Source organism: Silurus meridionalis, chromosome 23 (assembly GCF_014805685.1).
Source record: "Silurus meridionalis isolate SWU-2019-XX chromosome 23, ASM1480568v1, whole genome shotgun sequence".
Lineage (NCBI taxonomy): Eukaryota > Metazoa > Chordata > Actinopteri > Siluriformes > Siluridae > Silurus > Silurus meridionalis.
The window spans coordinates 21,299,904-21,325,286 of NC_060906.1; the positions used below are offsets into that span (position 1 = coordinate 21,299,904).

Sequence of the window (25,383 nt, forward strand, 5' to 3'; positions counted from 1 at the left end):
GCAAATGGTCCTCTGAACTTAACACAGGAAAGGACACAACACAACAAACACCATGTCTCATAATACACTATATGGACCAGAAGAATGGGACACCTGTCTTTTCACACATATCTGGTTCCTCGTCAAACTGTTACCTCAAAAATGTAGGCGCACAATTGTATCCACCTTTTTCTTGCGGTTTTCCGTAAAAACTAAGGGTGGAATTTCCGTTACGCCATAAACAATCATTCGCTGCAGTGTAGCTACACATTCATTCATACATTCATTGCAAGATGTGGATCACATGCGGACAGAACCTATAAAAGACAACATCAGCAAACCGGTCCCTTCTTTAATAGAGGAATGGAAGGGCAAATTAAAAAAGTGGCTGCGCATATCAAGAAGCATTTTTCAGTTGACTGTAAGGCACACAGTAATAAAGTCGGTCATGATTATATTACATTTTTAGTCTTTTCATTGGTATAAGATTAGTAGTAGAAGCACAATCTGAGCTATCAAGTGTTTTACATCTAAAAGCTACTATACGAGGGAGGTAAAAAAAATTAAGAAGTAAGAAAGACTGTTACTTCTATAAAGAATGGAGGTGGTGTCTGGATAAGGGTGACTGGACCTAGGGTGTCTGGATAAGGGCATCTTGATATAGCAAGTCTGGATCTAGGGTGTTTGGATATAGGGCGTCTGGATCTAGGGTGTCTGGATAAGGGCATCTTGATATAGGTAGTCTGGATCTAGGGCTTCTTGATATAGGGAGTCTGGATCTAGGGCGTCTGAATATAGGGAGTCTGGCTCTAGAGTGTCTGGATAAGGGTGTCTGGACCCAGGGTGTCTGGATAAGGGCATCTTGATATAGGGAGTCTGGATCTATGGTGTTTGGATATAGGGCTTCTGGATCTAGGGTGTCTGGATAAGGGCATCTTGATACAGGGAGTCTGGATCTAGGGCTTCTTGATATAGGGAGTCTGGATCTAGGGCATCTGAATATAGGGAGTCTGGCTCTAGAGTGTCTGGATAAGGGTGTCTGGACCTAGGGTGTCTGGATAAGGGCATCTTGATATAGGGAGTCTGGATCTAGGGCATCTGGACATAGGGAGTCTGGATCTAGGGTGTCTGGATATGGGCACCTTGATCTAGGGTGTTTGGCTCTAGGGCGTCTGGATATAGGGCGTCTGGATCTAGGGTGTCTGGGTAAGGGTGTCTGGAAAAGGGCATCTGTATATAAAATGTGTCTGGTTAAGCGTCTGGATATAGAGCATCTGGATAGAGGTATAAAGGCCATGCTGTGCTGTAAATGTGAAAGAGTAAAGCACCGCCGCATCGCTGTTACACGAAGGCTGAAACCCAATAAATCGTGAAATAAATCATTGTAGAAGGAAAATAAGGCAAGAAACGGAACAAACTGTGGAGCTTGTTTCAACATAAATCACTGCGTGTTTGATTAATTCGGTCTTTTTTTGCATTTAGCATGGACTCATCTGTCTGTGTGTGTGTGTGTGTGTGTGTGTGTGTTTCAGGTATCTGTACCTGCTGTTCTCTGATGACGACCACCTGCCGTTTGAGCACTGGGTCTTTAACACCGAGGCTCACCCGCTGCCCGTCATAAAGCGCGAGAAAGAGAGCCCAGTCAGGAGCGACCAGCTGTAGCAGCACAGCGCTCGCCATTCCCCATGAAGCCCTGAAGGAATATCTGGGGAGCGGTGGTGCTCGGACCTCTAGTTCCGATCTCCAGCAACAAGGCTAAACACCTCTTCTCCAAACCTGAATATGTCCTGCAGGTTTCGCTGGGGTCTCCCAATCGTTTAGAGATAGCAGTGTGCATGTGCTGTCAATCTCCTAAACCACCCCACCCCCTTTTCCCTCTTCTTTTTTTGTCCTCTTTCTGAGCCTCGGAGGTCCGAGTGAGCTTCTCTCCTCTGTGAGGAGATCGGACCATCTCCACTCGCATTTTTTTATTTAATTTTTTCCCCACATTTCTGTCTCATCCTCACACGAAGCCATAATCTCTTGCTACATGTTAAAAATGTTTGTTGGATTCCTGATCGTGCATAGTATATTATTTTGATTAAAAGTGTGCAGGATCATTTTGTTTTTTTGGAGGGTTTTTTTTTTTTGTTAATCACGACTGCAAGGTAGTGATCTGGAGTTAACTAGTGCCTTTTTAGCTTAATGACCAACTGTTTTGCTATTTTAAGTAAACAACCAACGAAGCTTGGTTTGGGACGAGTGTACGTGGTTTTGGGATTTCGTTATTTCCAAATATTTTATCCCCCTCTCTTGGTTGTCTGTCGGAATTCCAGAAAGAGGAAGACATTCAGAGCCTGAAAGATAACTCGGATGACGTTATTTGGACGCCAAGCTACAAATCTCACAAGGGCGTCCATGTTGGATTCGATCACGGCGTACGTCAGTGCTTCCTTCTCTCCCTCTAGTCGTGTCCTGGTTCAATAACAAAAACTTTGACCTTTCTTGTTTACTCGATCGAGCGTGGCATCAGACATGTAAATTTTATTATTATTAATTTATGACTTTTGAAGTGTTTCGCTTCATCAGCGCACCGATGAAGGACCTATCCTCAGTGAAGACGATGGCCGCTATCGTCATACGGTGGTTCCAAGACAGATGGACAAAGACAGAATCAATCAACTAGACTGGACCATTACGTCTGAATGTACCATCAAATGTGAAGTGAACGTTTTTTTTTTTTTTTTTTTTTTTTTTGCCTAATCTCTTTTATTATTTCTGGTTTCTTTTAGCGTGAAAGCACAAAAATTGTTTTTTGTTGATCTTGTTTGGAGAAAGTGGATGAAACTTGCTGGTGTGGATCACCTAAAGCATGCGGATGAGATACGAAGAAAGCAGACACACACATATACATATACAGACAACGACACAAGGGTAGATTACACTGGATAAAACATTTTCTCCCATACCCACAGAATGACAATTACGGTGGAAACTGCCCCGGATGGTAAAACCTGTCGAAAAAGCCCATTAGTGTGTTTGTGCTTTTCAGCATCTTGTTGAATCTGTGCTTTGCTGCAGTTTACACCGCCTCTGCATCTGCGTGTGAGCTTCCTAATCTCCCACCTCGCCAAAAACCTAATAGTGAAGATATGTTTGTTTCTATAGTTTTTCGCTGGAGCTGAAGAAAAATCGTTTCCATAAATACAAACATTAAATAAGTACATTTATTTACATTTGGCAGACTCCCATCACCCAGAGCCACTTATATTCATTTCATTTATACAAGTGTTTGAGGGGTAAGGGCCTTTCTTAGGGGCCCAGCAGTGGCAGTTTGGGGATTCGACCTTGCAACCTTCCGATCAGAAGATCAACAGTCTTCATAATCAAAATTGTGAAGAACCCTAATTTATTTATTTATTATTTGTGAAATTATATTAAAACTGATTTCAATCAAATTGTTATAAGTTAAATTTAATATATAAAAAATTATTGTAAGCCCTTACATTTAATATTCACCCTTACCACCCAACGTTGATTAGTTTACACAGACTGCAATTTGCCAACGATTAAATTTCTTTTGTTGTTATTATATATCATTACACTTTTCTGTTTATTGCTATTATATAATGCCGTTCGATGTTATAGCAACTATTAATGGTCATTCCATCATCATCCTCCTATTCATCCTTTGTTTCTGTTTAAAATTATTAAGATGTAGGTAAAGAATTTCTCAGAGACAGACACATATAGCTTTCCGAAATTCCCCGCAAGTCCTCAGTTCTCCTCCAATTAACACTTTCTGACCAATCAGACACCAGCTATACTATTGGACCAGCACTTATTTTCTAAATAAGTGAATCTGTATTATCCACATCACTTCCTGCTTTCTGGCTGTCGAGCTTTGTGAGGTAGCACAAATGCAGGGTTTAGTTTTGGACTTTGTCTAGACTTCTAATCTGAGCTAATGCATAAATATAATATATATATTATATAAAACTGTATATTTATAATTCATACATTTTGAAAATAGTTCAGCCTCTCTCCTCCATACCCTCCCAGGGGTAGGTGCGATAGCTCGGTGTATTAATAAAGGGATTGCAGCAAATGCTTCTGGTTTTCCAAGATGTCCATCCCAATTACAATGCGTTGCTTATAGGCGGTACAAACAGCAAGTCATACGTCCTACTAAACCACATCAGCATCAACTGGGGGGATTCTGAAGCGTCATCACCTATTTTTAAAACACAAAAAGTGAGACTGACATTCAGTATACGCCAGCTTTGTTAGTGAGACAGCTCCAGTGTGAAACTAGAAGAAACTTACTTTGCACTTTAGACACAGTCCTTATAATTGTGTAGAAAATTGTATGTTCGTTTTTTCTTGGAACACAAAAGTCATAACAGTGAACATTTTGTGTCCGTGTGAAAAGAGAGAGAGAGAGAGAGAGAGACCTTCCTACCACTACATCACACCAATCACTATCAGTAGCATTGAGAATTTTTTATAAACACATTCCGGATTTTATTTAGCACATTAGCATCAAATTAAACCTTCGTTCCCTTTACAGAAAACAGGTCTGGTGAATGGTAGAAGACAGATCAAGATCATATCATATTGTAACATCCAAAGAGCAGCAGATGCAGATATCCTAGACCAAAGTCGAAATCTGATCGCCTGCGAGTCTAAATCTAAATTATTAGCATGCTAACATCAGCCCTTACAAGCAGCAAGGAAAAGAAATCTCCATTTTTTCCCCTTAATTCAACAATGAGACACGGTGATTATATTATATTATATTATATTATATTATATTATATTATATTATATTATATTATATTATATTATATTATATTATATATTTTTTTTTTCTTTCTTTCTCATTTTATGAACATTTAAGGCCATTATATAGATCTAATATTTCTCAACACTATGAATATAAGGACAGAAACCTCTCTTGAACAAGTGTTACAGTTTAAAGAATTCTTGTATTATTTCTAGAAGTTCTAATAGATTCGAAAGCAGATCAAACTGCATCACTTGTATGGTTTTCTGTAATGAAGCTCTACTGTGTTTAAAATGTTGTGTATTTGATGTGTTTTTCAGCACACATGTTTGAGAACTTGTTCTTGACTTGTTCCCCATTATGTAGGGTTTCTTCTGGGTTCTATGGTTTCCTTCCATCTCACAAAAATTGCGCATATATTGCACTATATGGACGAAGTTTGTGTACACCTGACTTTAAGATTTATATGTGCTTCTTGGACTTCTTATTCTACATTTAGTCCCTATTTGCAGTTAGAAAAACCTCTACTCTTCTGGGAAGATGTTTGACTAGATTTTCAACCACAATGGTGTACTGATGTAGGTGAGGAGGTCTGGGGTGCAGTCAGCGTTCCCATTCATCCCAAAGGTGTTCAATAGGATTGGAGCTCAGGTTTGGGTCTCCTAGTTCAAATGAAGGGACATTTCACGCGACTGTACAAGTTGCGCCTCTAAATTTACGGTTTGGGAAAGAACAACATACTGTATGATTGGAAAAGTCAAGTGTCCCAATAATTTTGTCCATTTAGTGTAAAAGTATTGGCTAATCAAAATTGCCCAACAAGATGCTAGCAAAAAGAATATATAACATATAACAGGGCTAAGAAATTTCTCTAGAAATTAATTTATTATATATGAATATAACAAATAACAATGCTATTTAACACAAATCGCTGTCGACATACATCTGAAAGGCCTCAAATATCCGAATTTGTGTAAAATGTTTGACATTCGACACCCCTGTGTTGTCATAACGGATTACTTGCCGCTTCGTTAGATACGGAATGCTAGCATAACCTGACTAGCGCACTAGTTCTGCCGTCCTTTCAGCTCGAGATTGAACTATGAAGGCGATGTTGTGCTGAATGTTTTATGTTGTTTGTGAGTCAGTTTTGTGTGACCCAAACACTGAATTGTAAGTGTGTACTATATTGCTGATGATCATTCCATTGCACATTGGTGTTTTTGTCTCTTTTTTTAAATCATATGCTGATTTTTAATTTTTTTTTGTGGTGCAGGAATTAGGGGTGGATTTGGCTCTGTCTATAGTGTGTATTTTTTTCTTTTTTTGTCATTATTTTATTGTAAAAATTCCATTCTGATAAACTGTCACTAGACATATATATAAAAGAAATGGGGGATTGTGATCTTTGGGAATCAATTATATAAATGAGCAGCAGAAATCTTTTTGATAAACTATATTTGTTACACTTCTATTGTGAATAATTAAAAAAAGATCTTTTCATATAACATTGTGGTGAAGTTTTGACTCGGATGGTTCTTGGGTGATGTGTAAAAGTGTGTGTTTATAGTGTTTGGAAAAACTGAAATGTTGCATTGTCACGATGCCGAGTTTTCTTGTTCATAGGTGTTTATTGGTATTCAGCAATAGGAGGTTGGGGCAAGATATTTTAAAAAATTTACCGTAATTTCCGGACTATAAAGCACACCCATACATAAGCCGCACTCACTGAATTTGACAAAGATTTTTATTTTGAACATAAATAAGCCGCACCTGTTTACATTGAAACTAATGAACTTTACACAGGCTTTAACGAAAGACAGTGTCTGTTACACAGTGTAACGGGTGAAATATGTTGTGGCTCCTTTAAGAGCAGAGCGGCATTTTTCCGGTATTACTGCATGTGTGCAAGACCGAGGAATATGTCATTATTTTCTGATGCTCATTTCTAAGTTTCTTTGACTAACCCGTAACGCTGTTGCCACGAAAAATAAAAAAGCACGAGTTTTGGAAATCTGTCTGTGCTTATATGATTTCTGTTGTAACTGGAGTTAGCGAGCTCTCCCTTCACCCAGACTCAATGCGTTACAACGGCTTGTATCTAAACAGTAGCCTAACAAGAAAGTCATTGTTCACTGTCTTCCTCCTTCCTTTCACAACTATTTCTCTCAAGAGTTTTTCTTTTGGCATCGGCGTGCGTTTAAAAATCACCACCCATGGAGGTTTTTCTCCCGATGCCGTGCGGGGTTCAAAACATGGGAAAAAAGTAGCGGCTTATAGTCCGAAAAATATGGTAAACAAAGACAATTGAAAAAAAAAGTGTAATCCAGTAACCCAGAGCCTTAACCAATGAGCTACCACTTCTTAGTTTATTGTTTTCCTATAAAAGCATGTCCCAGAGTTTTATTCCTCCTTCACCAGGGTAAAATTCCAACATTAAAATATTTAATTCATTAACTAAAGAAATAAAAAAAAATTATAAAGAATCACAAATCATTGGACCAAATCTAAAGGGGTATTGATAGTGATTGGTATGTATTTGGTATGTACTTTTTGAACATCCTATTCCACATTTAGTACCCATTTGCTCTTTTATTAACCTTCACTCTTCTGGGAAGATGTTCTCTAGATTTTGAAGTGTGCTTCTGGAGATTTGTGCATCTTCATCTACAGGGGTGTTAGTAAAAAGTCATAGGTGAGTGAGGTGAGGAGGCCTGGGGTGCAGTCAGCATTCACATTCATCCCAAAGGTGTTCAATAGGGTATAGGTCAGCGCTCTATTGCTGGAGGTCTTCCACTCCAACCATGGGAAGTATATCTTCATGGAGCAGGCGTTCTGTCATGCTGGAACAGGTTTGGATCTTCTTGTTCAAGTGAAGGGAAAATGTAATGCTACTACATCCAAACACACTCTATAAAATTTTTCTTCTGTACACTGCAGGTTTAGATGCACAGATGCTGAATGTCCCTAATTATGCACAAACGATTTTCTGACATTGACATTATGACAATCTGATGTCTACAAACTGTGAGGCATGAAAAACTCATCACATCCCTGTGTTCATTGTCTTCTTGTATCTGAGAGCTGATAAAATTACATGGTCATTCTATTCAGGTAAATAATCGGAAATATATCAACCTCTGCATCTTTATGGCTTGTATAAAGAGCGATAATAATACAACATAATTTATTAGGTTTAGATTGCATGTGCTATACGAGTGAATGAGCTGTTCCTAGAGAAACATTTAGTTTGTGTATATTACATCAGGTCTGAGATGCTGTTGGGGAAAATCAAATTACACTTTGCTTTGTAGCACCGTAAAATGTTTAATAAAATGCAAACAAAACGAAGCCTGTAAAATTTTGAGGATTGGGAAAACACAAGGTATTTTTCTTTGTTAGTCCGTGGTGGGCGTTGCATTTCACAACTAGGCTTTCAGTGGTGTCCTACCTGAGTCAGTCCTCCTCTTAACACCATCATTATAATACCACGGCTGTAGAAACAATCGATGTTACAGAGAAACGCAGTATAAAGGAGCACTGCATCACAGATAGTAATCTCATACAGTGAAAATGAATGGAAGCATGAAACCCTATTAACACAATTCAACACATCTTTCATTGCAGCCAAAGTTGCACCACCTGTAGGCATCATCTCTAGCAGTAGCATCAATAATAAACCTCATAAAATGAGTATAAATCCTTCACGAAAAAGCTGAACAGTTTTGGTTGGCTTTTCCAAAAAAGTCTTGAAAAGTCTGTTTTTCCCCGAGGTGATCGGACGCCTTCTGGGGGGTCTTCCAGAAATGGATTTTGCATTTTACATCCACATTTCATTTTTAACATTCAGGTAAATATAGATGATATATTCCCTGTGAATAAGCTGTTTCTATAGAAACGTTTATTGGTCTGAGCTGCTGTTATAGAGAACGATTTGACACCTTGAGCACTTTAACATGGTACAGCATGTTGTTAAATAAAAAAAGATTCGCAGCGTTTCTTTGTCAGGTCTTTTGTTCTGTGTGAAACGTCGCCTTGCGCAAAAATTTGTTTCCAGTCACGTATAATGGCAGCCGAGGGAACCGAATGTCCTGAAAGGAACGCGGAGCCGTGCATAAATCTGCCCTTGCTGAAATATAAAGCTATCAGTATGCTAATCTCCTCGTCGAGCTGCCGACCCACAGCCTGTCTCGTGTACTTCTCATTAATTCCATCACCTTACCTACAGCTACTGATGGGTTTCTCTGACACGGCCAATCGTCTATGAGACGTCAGTCATACACTAAGTGGTCGGGGTAACAAAATGCAAGGTTCTCTATGAAATATAAAAGGCTTCTTATTTCCTGTCTTGAAATTAAAATAGTTTATTAACAGTAAAACGAATGCCTTTTGTACAGGAAAATTCAGAAGGAATCATTTAAATCCCAAAACTTTTTTTTCACCATGGACCAGGTTCATACAAAGCAATTTTTTACATAGATTGTGGGAAGCTATTATACACATTATATAATTTATTTATAGCGCTCTGTTTACAAGAAAACACTTTATTTATCTATGTTTACACACCATCACCTTCAAAATAGTCCCCTTGAACAGAAATGCAGCGCTTCCAGTGTTCCTGCCTACTGGAATATTTGCTGGAAGTCTATTTTTCAAAGCGTGTCAAGCACCTTCTGCGATTCAAGCTGGATCTCCGCAATGGTGTCAAAATGGCGACCTTTGAGCCAGATCTTCTTTGGGAAGAGGATGAAGTCCACAAGAGCCAAATCTGGTGAGTAGGGTGGGTGCGAAAGTGATACGTGCGGAAGATTGCGTGGACTGTTCTCCGACGATCATCATGCACGAGTTGCTGAATGGTTTCGACATTTTCGGGGGTTACGCTTATCGAGCTCTCGTCGTCCTCTAGCGATGTTTTGCCGCTCTTGAAGCATGTGTGCCACACAAAACACAACGAGCGATTTGTCGCAGCATCGCCACAGACTTGCATGTCAGTTGTCTATGTGACCATACGGGTGATCTTACACTATGTAAACAAAATACTCCAATATTAGTTAAAGTGAAGAAAGTTCGAAAAGGATCTCTGAACTAACTGGAAAAGTGTCACAAGTGATAGTTTTATTATTATTATTATTTTTTTTTTTTTACATAGCCTTAAGGTCAGAACTGATATTTTAAGCCTCTTTTATTATGCATTTATGTAAATAATAATTTTCTGAATGATTTGCCTTATAAAGAAAATTATCATATTATATATTGTGGAGCGTACGCCATGCAAGAAAGTATATATATACAGTGGAACCCGGTTATCTCGCCCTCGGTTATCTCGACAACCCTATTAAGTCGACGTTTTTGAAGTGGAACCGCCAAATTCTCGCTTTTTCTACGCATTTTTTATCGGTTATGTCGACTTTTTTTATGTCGCCGAACCCTGATATCTCGAGCACAAGGGGGGAAAATTAGAAATTTTAACGTCAGTTATGTCGATCGGCGCTGTGCAGCCGCAGAAGAACTCGTGAAAGTGGCGGAAAAATCAAACCTTACAGATACTACAGGTGTTTGTATTGTATACTGGTGAATCTCCGCTGTTAGTAAGTGCACATATGCATTTTTTTTGTTAAATGTTATGCGATGAACGGGAGCGCGGCGCTCCCGGCTTCAACTCCTTACCGAGCGGTGGGGTAGGGCAGGGTAAGGAGCACGGCTCTCTCTCTCTCTCTTTCCCTCGGCATCGCGGACATAAGTTTTTTCGGACACTTTGCTTTGTGTGTTTGTGCGGATTACTTCAGCCTGATGGTCATTAGTTTTCAGAAACTTAGTTACTGTTTATTTTTCTTTATTTTCCACATGTGGACTAAATGTGAGACGGCAGTGTGCAGCCGCTGTTTTTTTTTTTTTGAGCGATCTGTGTGTTTATAATGTTGGAGAATATAATAAAGGTTTGTATGGAGAATGGACGGTGGTTTGTATTGTATACTGGTAAATCTCTGCTGTTAGTAGGTGCACTTATGCCTTTTGTTGTTAACAAACGTATGTACATTTTTATAGCATGCCTTCATCAAACAAATCGCAGCAACGCTGTTGTGTAAAAAACCCTCCAAAAACACGTGCATGCACATTCTCATTTATTAACGCACATCATGTACATAAAGAAATTTCAAGCACGTTAATATACTGCCGCCATTTTAATTTTCGTTTATCTCGATCATCGGTTACCTCGATGCTTTTTGGCGACTCCCTAGGACATCGACATAACCGGGTTCCACTGTATTTTATCAGCGTTTCATGAAGGAGTCTCAGGTGTCAGTCATAGGAAATTCTGTAGGAAAGCAGTTTCTCTGAATGTTTTTTTAAACACAATAATAGTTGATGTTTTCATTTTATGACTGTGTCGGTGTAATAATATATTTTTTTTTTTTTTTTAAATAAAAGAGTCTCCCCGTCGGGGAATCGAACCCCGGTCTTCCGCGTGACAGGCGGAGATACTGTCCACTATACTAACGAGGAGGACGATAACGGAGTATATTTTTAGGGATATAAATATTGTAATATCTAATATGAACATGTTTACTGCTGTCACTATGGTATTGAGACACCACGTCGAATGGCCACAAATGAAAATACAAACAAAACAGAAAAAGGGCTACAGTCAGTCTAAATCCTGTTTTTCTTCAGTGGGCTTGTTTGCAAATTGCATACGATGAGTTCTTCATTGAGTGATCCAGTGTAAAAAGCTGTTAAAGTTGATTACAATGGATTTCTGGCACTAAATCTTTGCCCTTAATTACGAAAGCGTGTCTCGGTTTCTCATTTTCCTTCAAACTCAGATATCCAATTACTTGGCCCGGTTTTCCGAAACATTAAAGCTAATATATTTGGCACTCTACATAATCAAAACAAACATTTCCATTAATAACATGTAATTGAAATGCTGTTTTTTCCTATTTTTAAAGATTTCAACTGTTTTATTTAGATCTGAGGAGTAATTAAAGCTATTTACATGGCAGAGCCCATCCTCTGGTCCAGCTCTATTAGTCTGAGTACACACACTCCCTGAGGGCCATCAGACAGAAAGCCCAGTGAGCAGTAGAAGTCATGGACGTGTGTGTTCGTGGAAATCGAGTTTATCACACTCAGACAGGAGCTGAATTACACCAGGAGCTTCTTTGTGGGACAGCAGGACATAAAGTCTGCTAAAAATAAATGACCAGTGCTGGCTATGAAAAGGAAAATGCATGCATGTATTTTAGCAGGAACACACACACACACACACACACACACACACACACACACACACTGTGGAGAGTGATAATTAAATCTTATCGAGTGATCTAGCCAGAAGCTGTTCTTGAGCCTTTACTTTTTTTTCTGTGGAAGTCATACCAACCATGCCAAGCTTTGGCAACTCCAGGTGCCTCGTTACTCAAGAGCACAGACAGGAAATTGATTTGGCTTTTAAGAACTGTCGATTTCTCGTTTATAATTTTGATCAATTTTATGTCAGCAGCTCTAAAACCTACAGGATTTACAGAGTCTCCCGATGATGGCTTGGTGGAAGACATTACAAGATCTCCTGGAATCCATGCTTTGCCAGATCACAGAGGGGAATCAGTACAATGTTAGGCAGATATTAATATTATGGCTAATATAATTATGGGGAAAAAACATACAAACGTAAGAAAGTAAAAAAAAAAAAAATTATAATCTCCCCGTCGGGGAATCGAACCCCGGTCTTCCGCGTGACAGGCGGAGATACTGTCCACTATACTAACGAGGAGGACACGAATTGTGAGGATAATAGTACTGTATTAGTGCACTACCCTCACATACTTCTCTGCCACAACAGACTTCCTCATACAATACCACAACTCAACTCTCTGTCCTTGATGTTCATCCAGAAATTTAATGAAATTTGTTACCATTCATAGTATTGACAGACAGACAGCGGTCAATTATTATTAGCAACGTTAATGTTAAACGAAAATAATTGACCGCTGAACGTTTGGAAGCCCATTCAAGTAAATGAAACGTTCGAATCTACAGCATTAAGAAGAGCCGTGTAATAAATAATATTATATTATAATAATTATTATTGTCGGGATCGACCACTGATCTAAGGCAATGAATTCCATAATTTTTTGTGTTATGCCTTTTGCCTTGGCACCATCACTGGAAAACTTTCCTGCCTTTTGAAAAACGTCCTCTACAGACGGAGTGCGCATGCTCGGATTTACATTACTTTTAAGAAGGCCTGCTTAATTGGAGCCTGGCAGGACAGTCTAAATATACCGCAGGTGAGCATAGCCACACACACACACACACACACACACACACACACTTGACGAGTTGTTTGGACAATTTCATTTCTGTTAATAAAGAAATTAAAAAATGTTAATAAATGCTAAAAGCAGGGTCAAATCTGCCTGAAGCCTTGAGAATCAATAATGTGGGTACCTATAGAGTAAAGTGCATATTATATATAAATAAAATAAAATTAAAAAAAAATAAATAAATAAAAAGAGTCTCCCCGTCGGGGAATCGAACCCCGGTCTTCCGCGTGACAGGCGGAGATACTGTCCACTATACTAACGAGGAGGACAGTGATTGTGAGAGTAGTCTAGTAGTGCAACTGTCTAGACTAGTCACATTATATATGTTCGGGGTTGTTTTGTTTGATTAAAAATATATTTCACAGATGAACTAATAATCCTGATCAAGATTTGGACTGTAATTGATATAAACTGTCTGACACAATCACTGCATTCAAGTCTCTATGATATAATGAATAGATATTTTGTGTCTTGATGAAGATGGGCTTCTCTCAAGGTTTCTCCGTCATACATTGAGACTATCATTAAAATATATATTTGGCTTTGTTTCTGCCCGGTTTCGAACCGGGGACCTTTCGCCTGCACTCTTTGCTTCAATTCTCTAACAGACTCTCCATTACTTTACACTGTTGACCCCAATTACTTAAACTCCTCCACCTTCTCCACCTCTTCTCCCTGAAACTGCCCTCCCTCTTTCTCTCTCATTCACAAACATGTACTGTCTTACCCCTACTGACTTTCATTCCCCTTCTCTCCCGCGCATCTATCACCACTGCAAACAGGAAAGGACTCAGAGCCGATCCTTGATGCAGTCCAACCTCCACCTTGAACCAGTCTGTCGTTCCTACTGCACACTTCACTGCTGTCACACTGTCCTCTTACATGTCCTGCACCACCCTCACATACTTCTCTGCCACACCAGACTTCCTTATACAATACCACAACTCCTCCCTATCCACCCTTTCAGACACTTTCTCTAAATCCACAAAAAGACAATGCAAATCCTTCTGACCTTCTCTAAACTAACCATCAACATCCTCAATGCAAATAATGCATATGTTCCTTTCACCTACATGCCCATTAAAGTCTGCCCTAATCACTATTCTTTCTTTCCTAGGTACACTCTCCACCACTTCATCAAACCCTACACCATTTCTCTTTTCACACCATGGTAGAACAGTTTAAACCCCCTTTAATGTTCCTGGCCTTACTCTCTTTCCACTTGTTCTCCTGAACACACAACATATCTACCTTTCTCCTCTTCATCATTTCAGCTACCTCTCTCCCTTTACCAGTCCTAGTACCAACATTTTAAGTGCCCACTCTAACCTCCTCCACTTCACCTTACCCTGCTGTCTCCGGAGATGTCTTCTAGACTCTGACGTGTGTAGATATTTGTAGACTCTCCTCTCCTTTTCCGCCTTCGGCCAACAGTTGCCCAATTTCCACCGCTACCCTGTTGGCTAACAATACGTGTGGCGGTCGTTGGAAATTCTGGTTCGTGATCCACATATTTGATTTGGCAACCCTCCCCATTTATCCGGGCTTGGGACTGTCACTAGGAGTGCACTGGATTGTGCAACCCTATCTAGCCTTGCAAAAGGCACATTTAATTATCAAAAATCACTGCATCACTTGCATCATTATGCAGGTGCAGAATGTCGATGCTTTAAGCAAAGGCGTATCGTTAGTGGCTAGATTGGAAATTCGCATCTGATTGGCTAATAAGAATGTCAGTTAAAAAAAGAAGGCCTGCTTAATTGGAGCCTGGCAGGACAGTCTAAATATACTGCAGGTGAGCATAGCCACACACACACACACACACACACACACACACTTGACGAGTTGTTTGGACAATTTCATTTCTGTTAATAAAGAAATTAAAAAATGTTAATAAATACTAAAAGCAGGGTCAAATCTGCCTGAAGCCTTGAGAATCAATAATGTGGGTACCTATAGAGTAAAGTGCATATTTAAAAAAAAAAAAGAGTCTCCCCGTCGGGGAATCGAACCCCGGTCTTCCGCGTGACAGGCGGAGATACTGTCCACTATACTAACGAGGAGGACAGTCAGTGTGAGAGTAGTCTAGTAGTGCAACTGTCTAGACTAGTCACTCTACAGCTACCAGTTAAGGCTTTTTCTAAATAACATCTAAATAACATTATATGTTTGGGGTTGTTTTGTTTGATAAAAAAATATATTTCACAGATGAACCGGTAATCCTGATCTAGAGTTGGACTGTAATTGATATAAACTGTCTGACACAATCACTGCATTCAAGTCTCTATGATATAATGAATAGATATTTTGTGTCTTGATGAAGATGGGCTTCTATCAAGGTTTCTCCGTCATACATTGAGACTGTCATCACTGGTTTGCATAAAACGTGTAAGTAATAATATAATTTGGTGTGGTTTATACATTTAATGACTGTACTGTGTTTGCAGTCTATGTATTTCTGTAACGCTACTTTGGGAAAATGTTTATTGCTGTCACTATGGTCTTGAGACACCACGACGAATGGCCACAAATGCTTCATCAGACACCACCTGACTCTTATTACTTGTAATTAAAAGCTAAAACGTGTAAGATGAACCACAATTCACCTATAACCGAAAGTGTGTTATCTTACTGTGGATAAAGGTGTGAGTGTTATTCTGTTCCATATGAAAAAAACCTATTTGAATTTGTTTCTGCCCGGTTTCGAACCGGGGACCTTTCGCGTGTGAGGCGAACGTGATAACCACTACACTACAGAAACCACATGCGGACCCCTCCACCAGGTTTCATACTATTTAACAGTTAAGGTGAACGATGTTTGTTTATCCCTGATGAGCAGCCATGACGACTGTGGAAAGGAAAAACTCCCTTAGATGTTATGAGGAAGAAACCATGAGAGGAACCATACCCTCATTTAGGTCATATCAAGAGTGTAATTATAGTCTTTAACAATACAGAACACTGGAGAGTGAGAACTAACATGAGAACTGGAATGTAATTGAGTATTGTTCTTTCTACAGTCTTATACACTAATTTGTGGCTATAAAACTAGGAGATACTGAGCAACTCAAAAAACCACACACACACACACACACACACACACACACACTTGACGAGTTGTTTGGTCAATTTGATTTGACTGTTAATCCAGAAATGTAAAAAATACATTAAAAAATAAAATAAAAAGAGACTCCCCGTCGGGGAATCGAACCCCGGTCTTCCGCGTGACAGGCGGAGATACTGTCCACTATACTAACGAGGAGGACGACGAGTTGTTGTTATTGTATGTACTTAAAGATGAATTGATTATTATGCGCATGTAAAATTTTCACAGTTTGTATAATATGAAAATACAAATGTATGTAATATAATTTTGCTGCATCACTGCCTGCTTTGGGAATTGCACCAGTGAGACAGTGAAGAGGGCTGAGAAGATCATTGCAGTCTTTCTTTCCTCCATCAAGGCCATCCACATTGGACAGTGTAAATTTGCAAGGCACACACACTCTTTACCCTCCAGCCCACTGATCGCTCAAATATGCTGTGGTATAAATCAAATGGAAGAACCTCCTCATATAGGCCATGCACGATTGTTTGAGTGTTTGCGAAAATACACACAGAACAGAGAAAAGGCTATATGGAAAAAGGGATTTAAATGAAACCGAAATGCATGCATGAGTCTACTGTTGAGCAAGCATATTTCCAAGTCTCATCCTCGATGAAGTAGATGCGTGGAGAATACAAAATTTCGAAATCCTGCTCATCCAGCACAAAGCCTGTCGGATGCAGCCTGATGTCATTACTTTCTAATTATTCAGCCTCAGGGATTCGGATCTCTGCTAAGAAAAGGCCGACACGGCGAGTCGCCGCTACACCATCTGATAGCGACGACGCGTGCTGAATGACAATCATAAGGCCTTTCATTCTGTCATGGCACATTAGTTGGTACACTTTGATAACTCTATAATGGTGTCATGCGCTATCAGGATTCAAGACAAGTGCCGGAGAGTAGGAAAAGAAAAACTCAGCCAAGCGAGGTTGGGCGGCTGATGAGGTGGTGATCTTAACTTGACACAGCTGCTCACTGTAACAGTGTGTAACTCTGAGAGAAGGCAGTCTCGCTGTAACACACACACACACACACACACACACACACACACACACACACAGACCCATAGCACTACCAGCTATTGATCTCCCCGTTCTCGCTGCTTTTACACTCGCCCGAAGAGAGCGTTTACCAAATCCTCACGACCTAGCCATCAGTCACGCTAGGCTAGAAGATTAGGAGAGCCCCTAATGCATGAAATTACCAAATGAAATTACACTCGTTGCTTCAGACGGTTTCAAATAACGATAAAATAGGCCAGCTTTGTACGAATAATACCAATTTCCCTCTTATGACTAAAAGCCTAAAGCTGAATGGTTTTTCTATTGAGTTTATACTCATGAATCCAGGCCAGTTTTTGTGATCTGGTGTAACATGAACGGGACACAGCCTGGGGTAAAGATGATTATCGCAGCGTTCTGGGTCATAGCTGTGAGAAGGGGCTCGGTATTTCTAGAAGTGTCAGAAAGACAGGCAATGACAATCTATTCCTGTGCGATGAGCTCACCTGGAGAGGCAGAATAGCATTACCGTCCTCTGTGGCACAGCGGAAACGTTATGCAAAGAAAAACAAAAATGCAGGTTTGAAACCCCTAATGATAGGGTGAACACACTACTACAATATGATTAAGATATACCTTTATTCGTCCCACAGTGTAGCTGTAGTAGCTATGATATCATGTCAGGCTGGAAAAAGTTCATTCCAACATTAGCTTAACCATTTTATTAGCTAAAAGTATACATACACTATATGGACTAAAGTTTATTAGCACCTTAGCATAGGATGGGTATGTGTTTTCTGAACATCCCATTCCACATTTAGTGGAATGTTATAATAACCTTTTCTGGGGAGATGTTTTACTAGATTTCTGTGAAGATTTGTGCTTATTCAGCCAATGGGTGTTGAAGTCAGGTACTGATGGAGGTGAAGTAAGTAGGCCTGGGCTGCCGTTCCAATGAATCTTAAAGGTGTTCAATAGTGTTGAAGTCAGAGCTCTAGAGCAGGAGATCTTCCACTCCAGCTCATGTTAACTATATCTTTATAGAGCTCACTTTGTGCACAGGGGCATTGTCATGCTGGAACCAGCTTGGGTATCCTAGTTTAAAAGAAAAAATGCATGCACATCCAGAGGTATCATATACAATTGTGTGCCTCCAACTTTGTGGTAACAGTTTGGGAAAGAACCACATACTGTATGGCTGGAAAATTCAGGTGTCCCAATACTTTTGCGTATCATTATTAATTGTGTAGATACTCTGTAACAAGGGAAAGGGTTTTTTATTTCCACTGCATGTTTGTTTTGACTGCCATTTTGTTTGGGGGTGAGTTTCTGAGTATTTGGTAGAAATGTCTCCTTCATGATTATGGTTTTGGCTCAGTCCCACCTGAAGAGATTAAAACAGGGTTTTGTTTGTTATCCAGTACCCTGTTGTACAATCGAATCTATTCTTGTTTTTTTTTCACCATGTGCACACCGTTTCTTCTTATAGGATCCCATTTATTTGTGTTTTATATTTTCATTTAATCATTCCATTACGTTCCAACCTTAAACCAGGACTCAACAAAGCATCATTTTATTGCAGGATAATGGTTTAATTATTAGAGTGCAAATTGCACAGTGACTCAACAGAACATTTCAATGGTTTGGTTCACAATCGCAAACCTGAACACCACATCATCCACATTAATTATTTATAACCTGGAGATGTTTGGAAATTTAGGGACTGTTTACGTACAAATATAGCAGCATTTACTAACAGGATAGCAGCGGAACATGCGCCCACCTGACTTTCTTCACTTTCATTCCTGTGCAAAATGTAAATATTTTTCTCAGTTGTTCATTTCCTTCCATTAACATGCACATTAAATATGGGGGCTTGTGTTTTTTCCATCAGGAGTCCATCAGGAGCAGCAGGTGTGTATAGCGGGCCTTTAAATCCCAGCTTATTCCCAGCAGGTGTGCTGAACATAACGAGCCTTGGTAAGTGCAGGGAAACACAGCACATCCATGCTTCCAGCTGAGAAACACAAAATAGAAGTTGATATTGTGCACATCAATGGCTGGTAATGCTGGTTCATTTATTTTGCTGCTGCAGGATTATGATGTGACCCTATCCATTAATGGTTTGGCAGCAACCACCGATCAGTAATTGCACCAAAAATGTCAATTTAGTGCAAGACAGGAGGAAAATATGGCAAAGCATTACAATTCAAGTGCCAAATTCAATGACTAAATTTACTGAATGGTGACAAGAATTTGTTTTTCTTAGCTAGAAATAAGTCAAGAGAGGAATAAAGAGTACAAAAAATCATACTGAGTAAATGTATAAATTCCTTACTGCAAAACTTACTCCATTATAAGTTAAAAGTCACCAATGTGACTTGAGTACAAGTGTTAGAGTAACTGATTTGAACAGTACTTGAGTATTTGACTCATTTTGAACGTAGGCTCAAAAGTGCACTAGTCCTTATCACCAAGACACATGTTAGTGAAAAGCTAAAAGCTGTTAATTTGTAAGGTTTTATTTCCGAAAATACAAATTAAATTGCACACCTCAACACTGCATTTACCAAAATCAACATAACAACCACTTTACCAAAATCTGCTCTTCTGCAGAATAAATTAAATTAATTGTAATTGGTAACGGTCATTGTCAATTAAAATATAGTGGAGTAAACATGCCAAATTTTGACTCGTACATGTAGTTGATTAGAGAGTAAACATTGCTTATATCTTTAATACTCAGTAAAAGTATGAAATAGATCGACTGTTTTATGTGCCACATTTGGTATCTCATACCATCAAAATTCAGAGCATAGGAACATTGTGTTTCCAGTCAAGTTTGTATTTTAATTTCTATTAATTGTCTCCAAAAAGAATTCAATTTATGCAGAAACTTTTTCAACTTATCTGCATAAAGAAAACAAGCACTCCAAGCTCACATAGTCCAGAGGTTATTTATTTATTTATTTTATATGAAAGTTTTTTTCCATTTTAAGTCTTCTATATGAGTCTGTATTTTAAATTTATATTATTTAATCATTGAAAAGAATTTATATTGATATGAGTTGCGTAGTTGCTCGGGCCTGGTTGTGGTTTGGGAAATGAAGACCACGCAACGTTCAGGAACATGTAACAAACAAGAGTGTTGTTAGTGTGAACCCTCAAATCTAATTGATTGGTCAGAAGCTAAAGCTAAAGCAGTGGCTGCTGTAAATATTTCTATTTTTTATCAGTATTTTTATGATGAAAACAAAAAAAATTTAAGACATCGATTTAGAATTTAGAGTTTCAAATGTCAGAGGTAAAACTGTAACTTATGTTTTCTGAAACAGAAAAAAAATGATTGATTTGAAGTTTGTTAGTAACTTTTTGGGGTTGGCTATTTTTTTGTTTGTTTGATTAACTTCAAGAGTTAGTATGTATTTTTGTGAATTTTCTTCAGCATTAAATATAACATTATTAGGTGAAGTTGGAGCTTAGTGGATGAGATGTTGGACTTTATTAGTTTACTTTATTATTAGATTGAAAGGTTATTAGTTCAAATCCCATCATTACCAAGCTGCCACTGTTGGGCCCTCATATAAAATGAGAAAATTGTTCAGTCAGTCTGGATAAGGGCATCTGCCATATTCCATAAATGTAAATGTACATAGATAGGTGTGTCCCATTCTTAAATCTGAACCCATGCCACCTGTCAACTTGCCAAATTGTGAGTAAAAATCAACCGTGGCAGATACCGCTGTCCAATCAGTAGCACAAATATAACTTGCGAGTGATCGCGATATATTAAATACAGCCTAATTGGGCAGCTTCTGCGGACATCTAGTTTACTTGAACAAATAACAGTGCGCTGCTTCATTTGCATTGAAATAGCAAAGATTAAAAAAAAAATGAATAAAAACAAAATAATGTGGTCAGGTTTTCCTGGGGTAACTAATCCCAGTGTAAAAAGGAAAGTCCCCTCAAACAACAAGGAAACACAAAAAAGAAAATGAGAAGTTTTAATGTCGAATGAGAAAAACTGGGTGTGAGCGGATCGTGTGTCACTTTGATCATTTGGTTTCTTTCTTCTGCTTTTTTTAAGTTCAAAATTGTCATTAAATTAACACAATAACTTCTGGAAAATAATGGTTATAATAACGCCACATGACTTTTAACTCATTAAAACACCAACGTGGGTGGTAGCTTAATGTTTAAGGCATTGGGTTTTGGATCTGGAGGTTATGAGTTCAAATCAAACTCCTGGGCCCCTAAACAAGGCCCTTAACCCCATAGCTATTAAGTTGTATAAATAAGATAAATGTAAGTCATTCTGGATAAGTGTGTTTACCGAATCCTGTGAATGTCATGATTGATTCTTTTTCCTTTATTTCCTCTAGTGGTTTTTTTTTATTTTTTATGTTGCACTGGTCCTATTTTTGAAGTCCTTAATTATAGCTTTTGTTTGGGAATTTTTTATCTCATGTCTCAGTGCAATATCTGTTATTATAACTTTGCATTATATAACTAATTATAAACTTGTGTATTCGAATATTGTGAGCATGTAGAGTTTAACAACTACCCAGAAAGCTCTATTATAAATGGGTATGGAAACCCAAACAGGTTCCTTGAGTATGGAAGTAACACAAACAACAGGCCAAAAGGAAAATTCCAGCCGAAGTATCTGCCAATACATATAAACTAAAGTCAGCACTTTTAGGTTAAAGTAAAAAAAGTAAAGAAAGAATTCCGGCTCTTGTCCTGACACTCAGTGCGGATGAGAAGCTGTCACTTAAAACGTTGGCTCTCGCGGCTGCCTCGAGTCTTTTACAGCAGTCTGAGTGAAAAATAGCGAACATGATGTGGCATCACGTAGACATCAAGACACAGAGAGCCTGCTCACTGAGTCACTCTCACACTGACACAATACACAGGAGATCTTTGCTGAAAAAAATTAGGACAAAGCGAGACATTAATCTTCCAGTCAACTCGGATTTTACAGGGCTCGGCAAAAAAAAAGCTTCAGTCACAGTGGGAGAGACTGAATGACTCAAACTTACATGTAAAGTCATAACTAAGGAATTTGGCAGAAGCAAAGATTAAGATCACTATTTAAAACTTTAAAGCAGTTGGTTCTTTAGTACTATACAAAATCCGATAAAATTAAATCAGATTATTTCTGTGGATAAACAGAATTTGATTTCATTGCTCAAAGGTAATGTCTACGTGAACAGTCCATGCATTTAAGGTAAGTCTGAAGATAGGAGACATTGTCAGGATTAGGCCACTGGACTACGTTTCCAATCAGCCACTGCATTTCACCACATTGTCACATGACTATCTGCGCCTGTTTTTAAACATTAACATTTTACAACAAGACGCCCTTTTCCAGTGACTTATCATCTCATTTATACAACTGACCAGTTGCGGGTTTAGTGCCTTGGTCAAGGGTCCAGCAGTGGCAGTTTGGTGGTGAACTCACCAGCTTCCAGAAGTCCAACATCTTGTTTGGTAAGTTACCACCTCCTATAAAAGTGTGGGGGGATTGTAACTCACAATCTTCTGATCAGACAGCCAACATCTTCATCACTAGGCTACTACTTTTCTCTTTAAGTGTCACCTAACACCCCATTTTGCGCTCGCAATTTAGTGCTCGTGTCTCTTTTTATTTTTTATTAAATGTGGGCCCTTGCATTTACCTTCGCCCCAATTATGTAAAATGTATCTATCTATAATCTATGCTCACTAATATTAGCTTAGTGGTCACTGTTATTATTAAAGGTAAAATTATAGATAGCTAACTAGCAAACACCTTGCTACATGCTAATCATGATTTCCTCACAATTTTTACTGAAAAAAAGCAGCCCCAAAGTATGATGCTTCCACCGCCATGCTTCATTGTGGGTATGGTGTTCTTTGTGCATCTAAAGCGATGCACAATTTTATCCTCTGAGACAAATCCTAAAACATTCCTATAATCTCAGCTCCGTCTCCTGTCTTTTACTCAATGCCACTGTCTCTAAACCGTACAACATCGCAGGTCTCACCGCAGTCCTATAAACTTTCCCTTTCACTCTCGCTGATACTCTTCTATCACAAATCACTCCTGCTTTTACTGTTCTCCACCCACTCCACCCTGCCTGCACTCTTCACTTCTCTAACATAAAAGATTGCTATAATCCAATGCTAAAATCTTTAGTCTTTGATCACTGGTTTGACATGTTCACCGACAGACGGTTTTGGGCATTGCGATATTTCTTTTCTTTAGTGAAATTCTGGCAGTGTCAAAAGTTTTTAAACACTTTTCTGCAGTGTTACTTTTCTTAAAACATCTGTCGACCGATGATGGCCGGCAATTTTAAACCACCTCAGGGAAAATGTCAAAACGAAAGTTCGCTCTGTGTAATTATAAGTCCATAACGTCCTCATTTGCCCAGCCATGACTGTTTTCTGTTATTATTATCAAGGCATGTCATGAACAAAATGAATGCTACAGATTGTTTTTGTGCTAGCTACACGAGAGAACACGGGTTTAAACATCCCGGATTGGCCGCGTAAAACTTCGTATCCGTCCGTTTTACTGTCATACAGTCTGAAGTTATTGTAAGTTGTTGTAACTGAGATCCTACAGTGTGACATGGGGATCATGTTTGTACAGTCTGACAAGGAACAGTAGCAAATGACTATTAAAAATTTTACAGTTTAATCCACGTATAAAATAGCTCTCGAATTATTATACTTTTTGAAATTGGTCTCAACAGATTGTAACATCTATGCCTCATTGCTCAGGTTAAATTTATTAAGCTTGGGTGTTTTTTGTCATAAATGACTTTAGCCACATTACCCTATAGCCTCGAAGAATATGAGAGTAATCAGTACTTTCCTGCAGCTACTTTAACAATGTTTCTTGGCAGATTTCCTGGTAGGCTTCTGTCTGCTTTTAAAACATTTTGGAGAGAAGTTCTGTTCCTAGTGATGCCACTGTGGTGCTCCAGTTTCTTAATTCGATGATGATGATGGCCCTCACGGTGTTTTATAGTACATTGAATGTTCTGAAAATTCTTTTGATCTCTCTCATGATTGTTAGCTTTCAACAAGTCAGATCCCATTGCAAGCTTTATATGTTCACTGTAAGCAGACCTTGGCCTGAGCAGTCAGATGAAACCAAGATGTGAAGAAAATCCCACTAAAACCTCTGATCATTATTAATCAGAAGAATTTAATTGAGGATGGCTGTATGCTAATTTATCAAAGTTATTGTTTTTTTTCCCTTCCATTTATTTCCATGTAGGTATATAGGTTTGTAGGTATAAAATCATCCAATATTCTGAAATAAAATACACACCCCAGTGATGCTACAGTAAAACAGCCTGTCCTTAGCCATGTGTTGCTAGGTGTCTGAGGTAGAATAGTTGGCTCTTCTCTTTGATTGGGAAGGATGCCATTATACCATCTCCATTTGAGAAAAGACACACATCCAGTTGTAGCAATCTGTGAGCTCATGTATGTGGAAAAACTCAGTTATGGCTGTCCTCCAAGCGTGTTCAGTCATCCTGTGATGTTTGAAATAATATGGCAGGATCCAGTGTCTTCAGAGGACATGCGTTAGAGCTTTAACCTGAAGAGATTCTAAAATGTTCTGCTTTTAATGTTCTCCACCCACTCCACCCTGCCTGCACTCTTCACTTCTCTAACATAAAAGATTGCTATAATCCAATGCTAAAATCTTTAGTCTTTGATCACTGGTTTGACATGTTCACCGACAGACGGTTTTGGGCATTGCGATATTTCTTTTCTTTAGTGAAATTCTGGCAGTGTCAAAAGTTTTTAAACACTTTTCTGCAGTGTTACTTTTCTTAAAACATCTGTCGACCGATGATGGCCGGCAATTTTAAACCACCTCAGGGAAAATGTCAAAACGAAAGTTCGCTCTGTGTAATTATAAGTCCATAACGTCCTCATTTGCCCAGCCATGACTGTTTTCTGTTATTATTATCAAGGCATGTCATGAACAAAATGAATGCTACAGATTGTTTTTGTGCTAGCTACACGAGAGAACACGGGTTTAAACATCCCGGATTGGCCGCGTAAAACTTCGTATCCGTCCGTTTTTTACTGTCATACAGTCTGAAGTTATTGTAAGTTGTTGTAACTGAGATCCTACAGTGTGACATGGGGATCATGTTTGTACAGTCTGACAAGGAACAGTAGCAAATGACT

General features: G+C 38.8%; 1 protein-coding gene, 1 long non-coding RNA gene and 6 other non-coding genes across 8 annotated transcripts in view; 2 read left to right on the forward strand and 6 right to left on the reverse strand.

Moving 5' to 3' along the window:
- Window positions 1-2,078, forward strand: part of man1a1 (mannosidase, alpha, class 1A, member 1) — a 124,494-nt gene extending 122,416 nt beyond the window's left edge. The window contains exon 12 of the mRNA XM_046835646.1: window positions 1,512-2,078. Within this exon, the coding sequence (XP_046691602.1) occupies window positions 1,512-1,641 (130 nt within the window). The 3' untranslated portion in view covers window positions 1,642-2,078. The remainder of the gene's footprint in view (window positions 1-1,511) is intronic.
- Window positions 2,079-11,176: 9,098 nt separating this feature from the next.
- trnad-guc lies at window positions 11,177-11,248 on the reverse strand. Its single transcript has one exon. It is a non-coding gene; the product is annotated as a tRNA-Asp (tRNA).
- Window positions 11,249-12,446: 1,198 nt separating this feature from the next.
- On the reverse strand, window positions 12,447-12,518 carry trnad-guc. The gene has a single exon. It is a non-coding gene; the product is annotated as a tRNA-Asp (tRNA).
- Window positions 12,519-12,964: 446 nt separating this feature from the next.
- LOC124377232 lies at window positions 12,965-20,894 on the forward strand. Its single transcript, XR_006924077.1, has 3 exons — window positions 12,965-13,035; window positions 15,395-15,459; window positions 19,076-20,894. It is a non-coding gene; the product is annotated as an uncharacterized LOC124377232 (long non-coding RNA).
- trnad-guc lies at window positions 13,265-13,336 on the reverse strand. Its single transcript has one exon. It is a non-coding gene; the product is annotated as a tRNA-Asp (tRNA).
- Window positions 15,063-15,134, reverse strand: trnad-guc. The gene has a single exon. It is a non-coding gene; the product is annotated as a tRNA-Asp (tRNA).
- On the reverse strand, window positions 15,760-15,832 carry trnav-cac. Its single transcript has one exon. It is a non-coding gene; the product is annotated as a tRNA-Val (tRNA).
- trnad-guc lies at window positions 16,262-16,333 on the reverse strand. Its single transcript has one exon. It is a non-coding gene; the product is annotated as a tRNA-Asp (tRNA).
- Window positions 20,895-25,383: the final 4,489 nt, after the last annotated feature.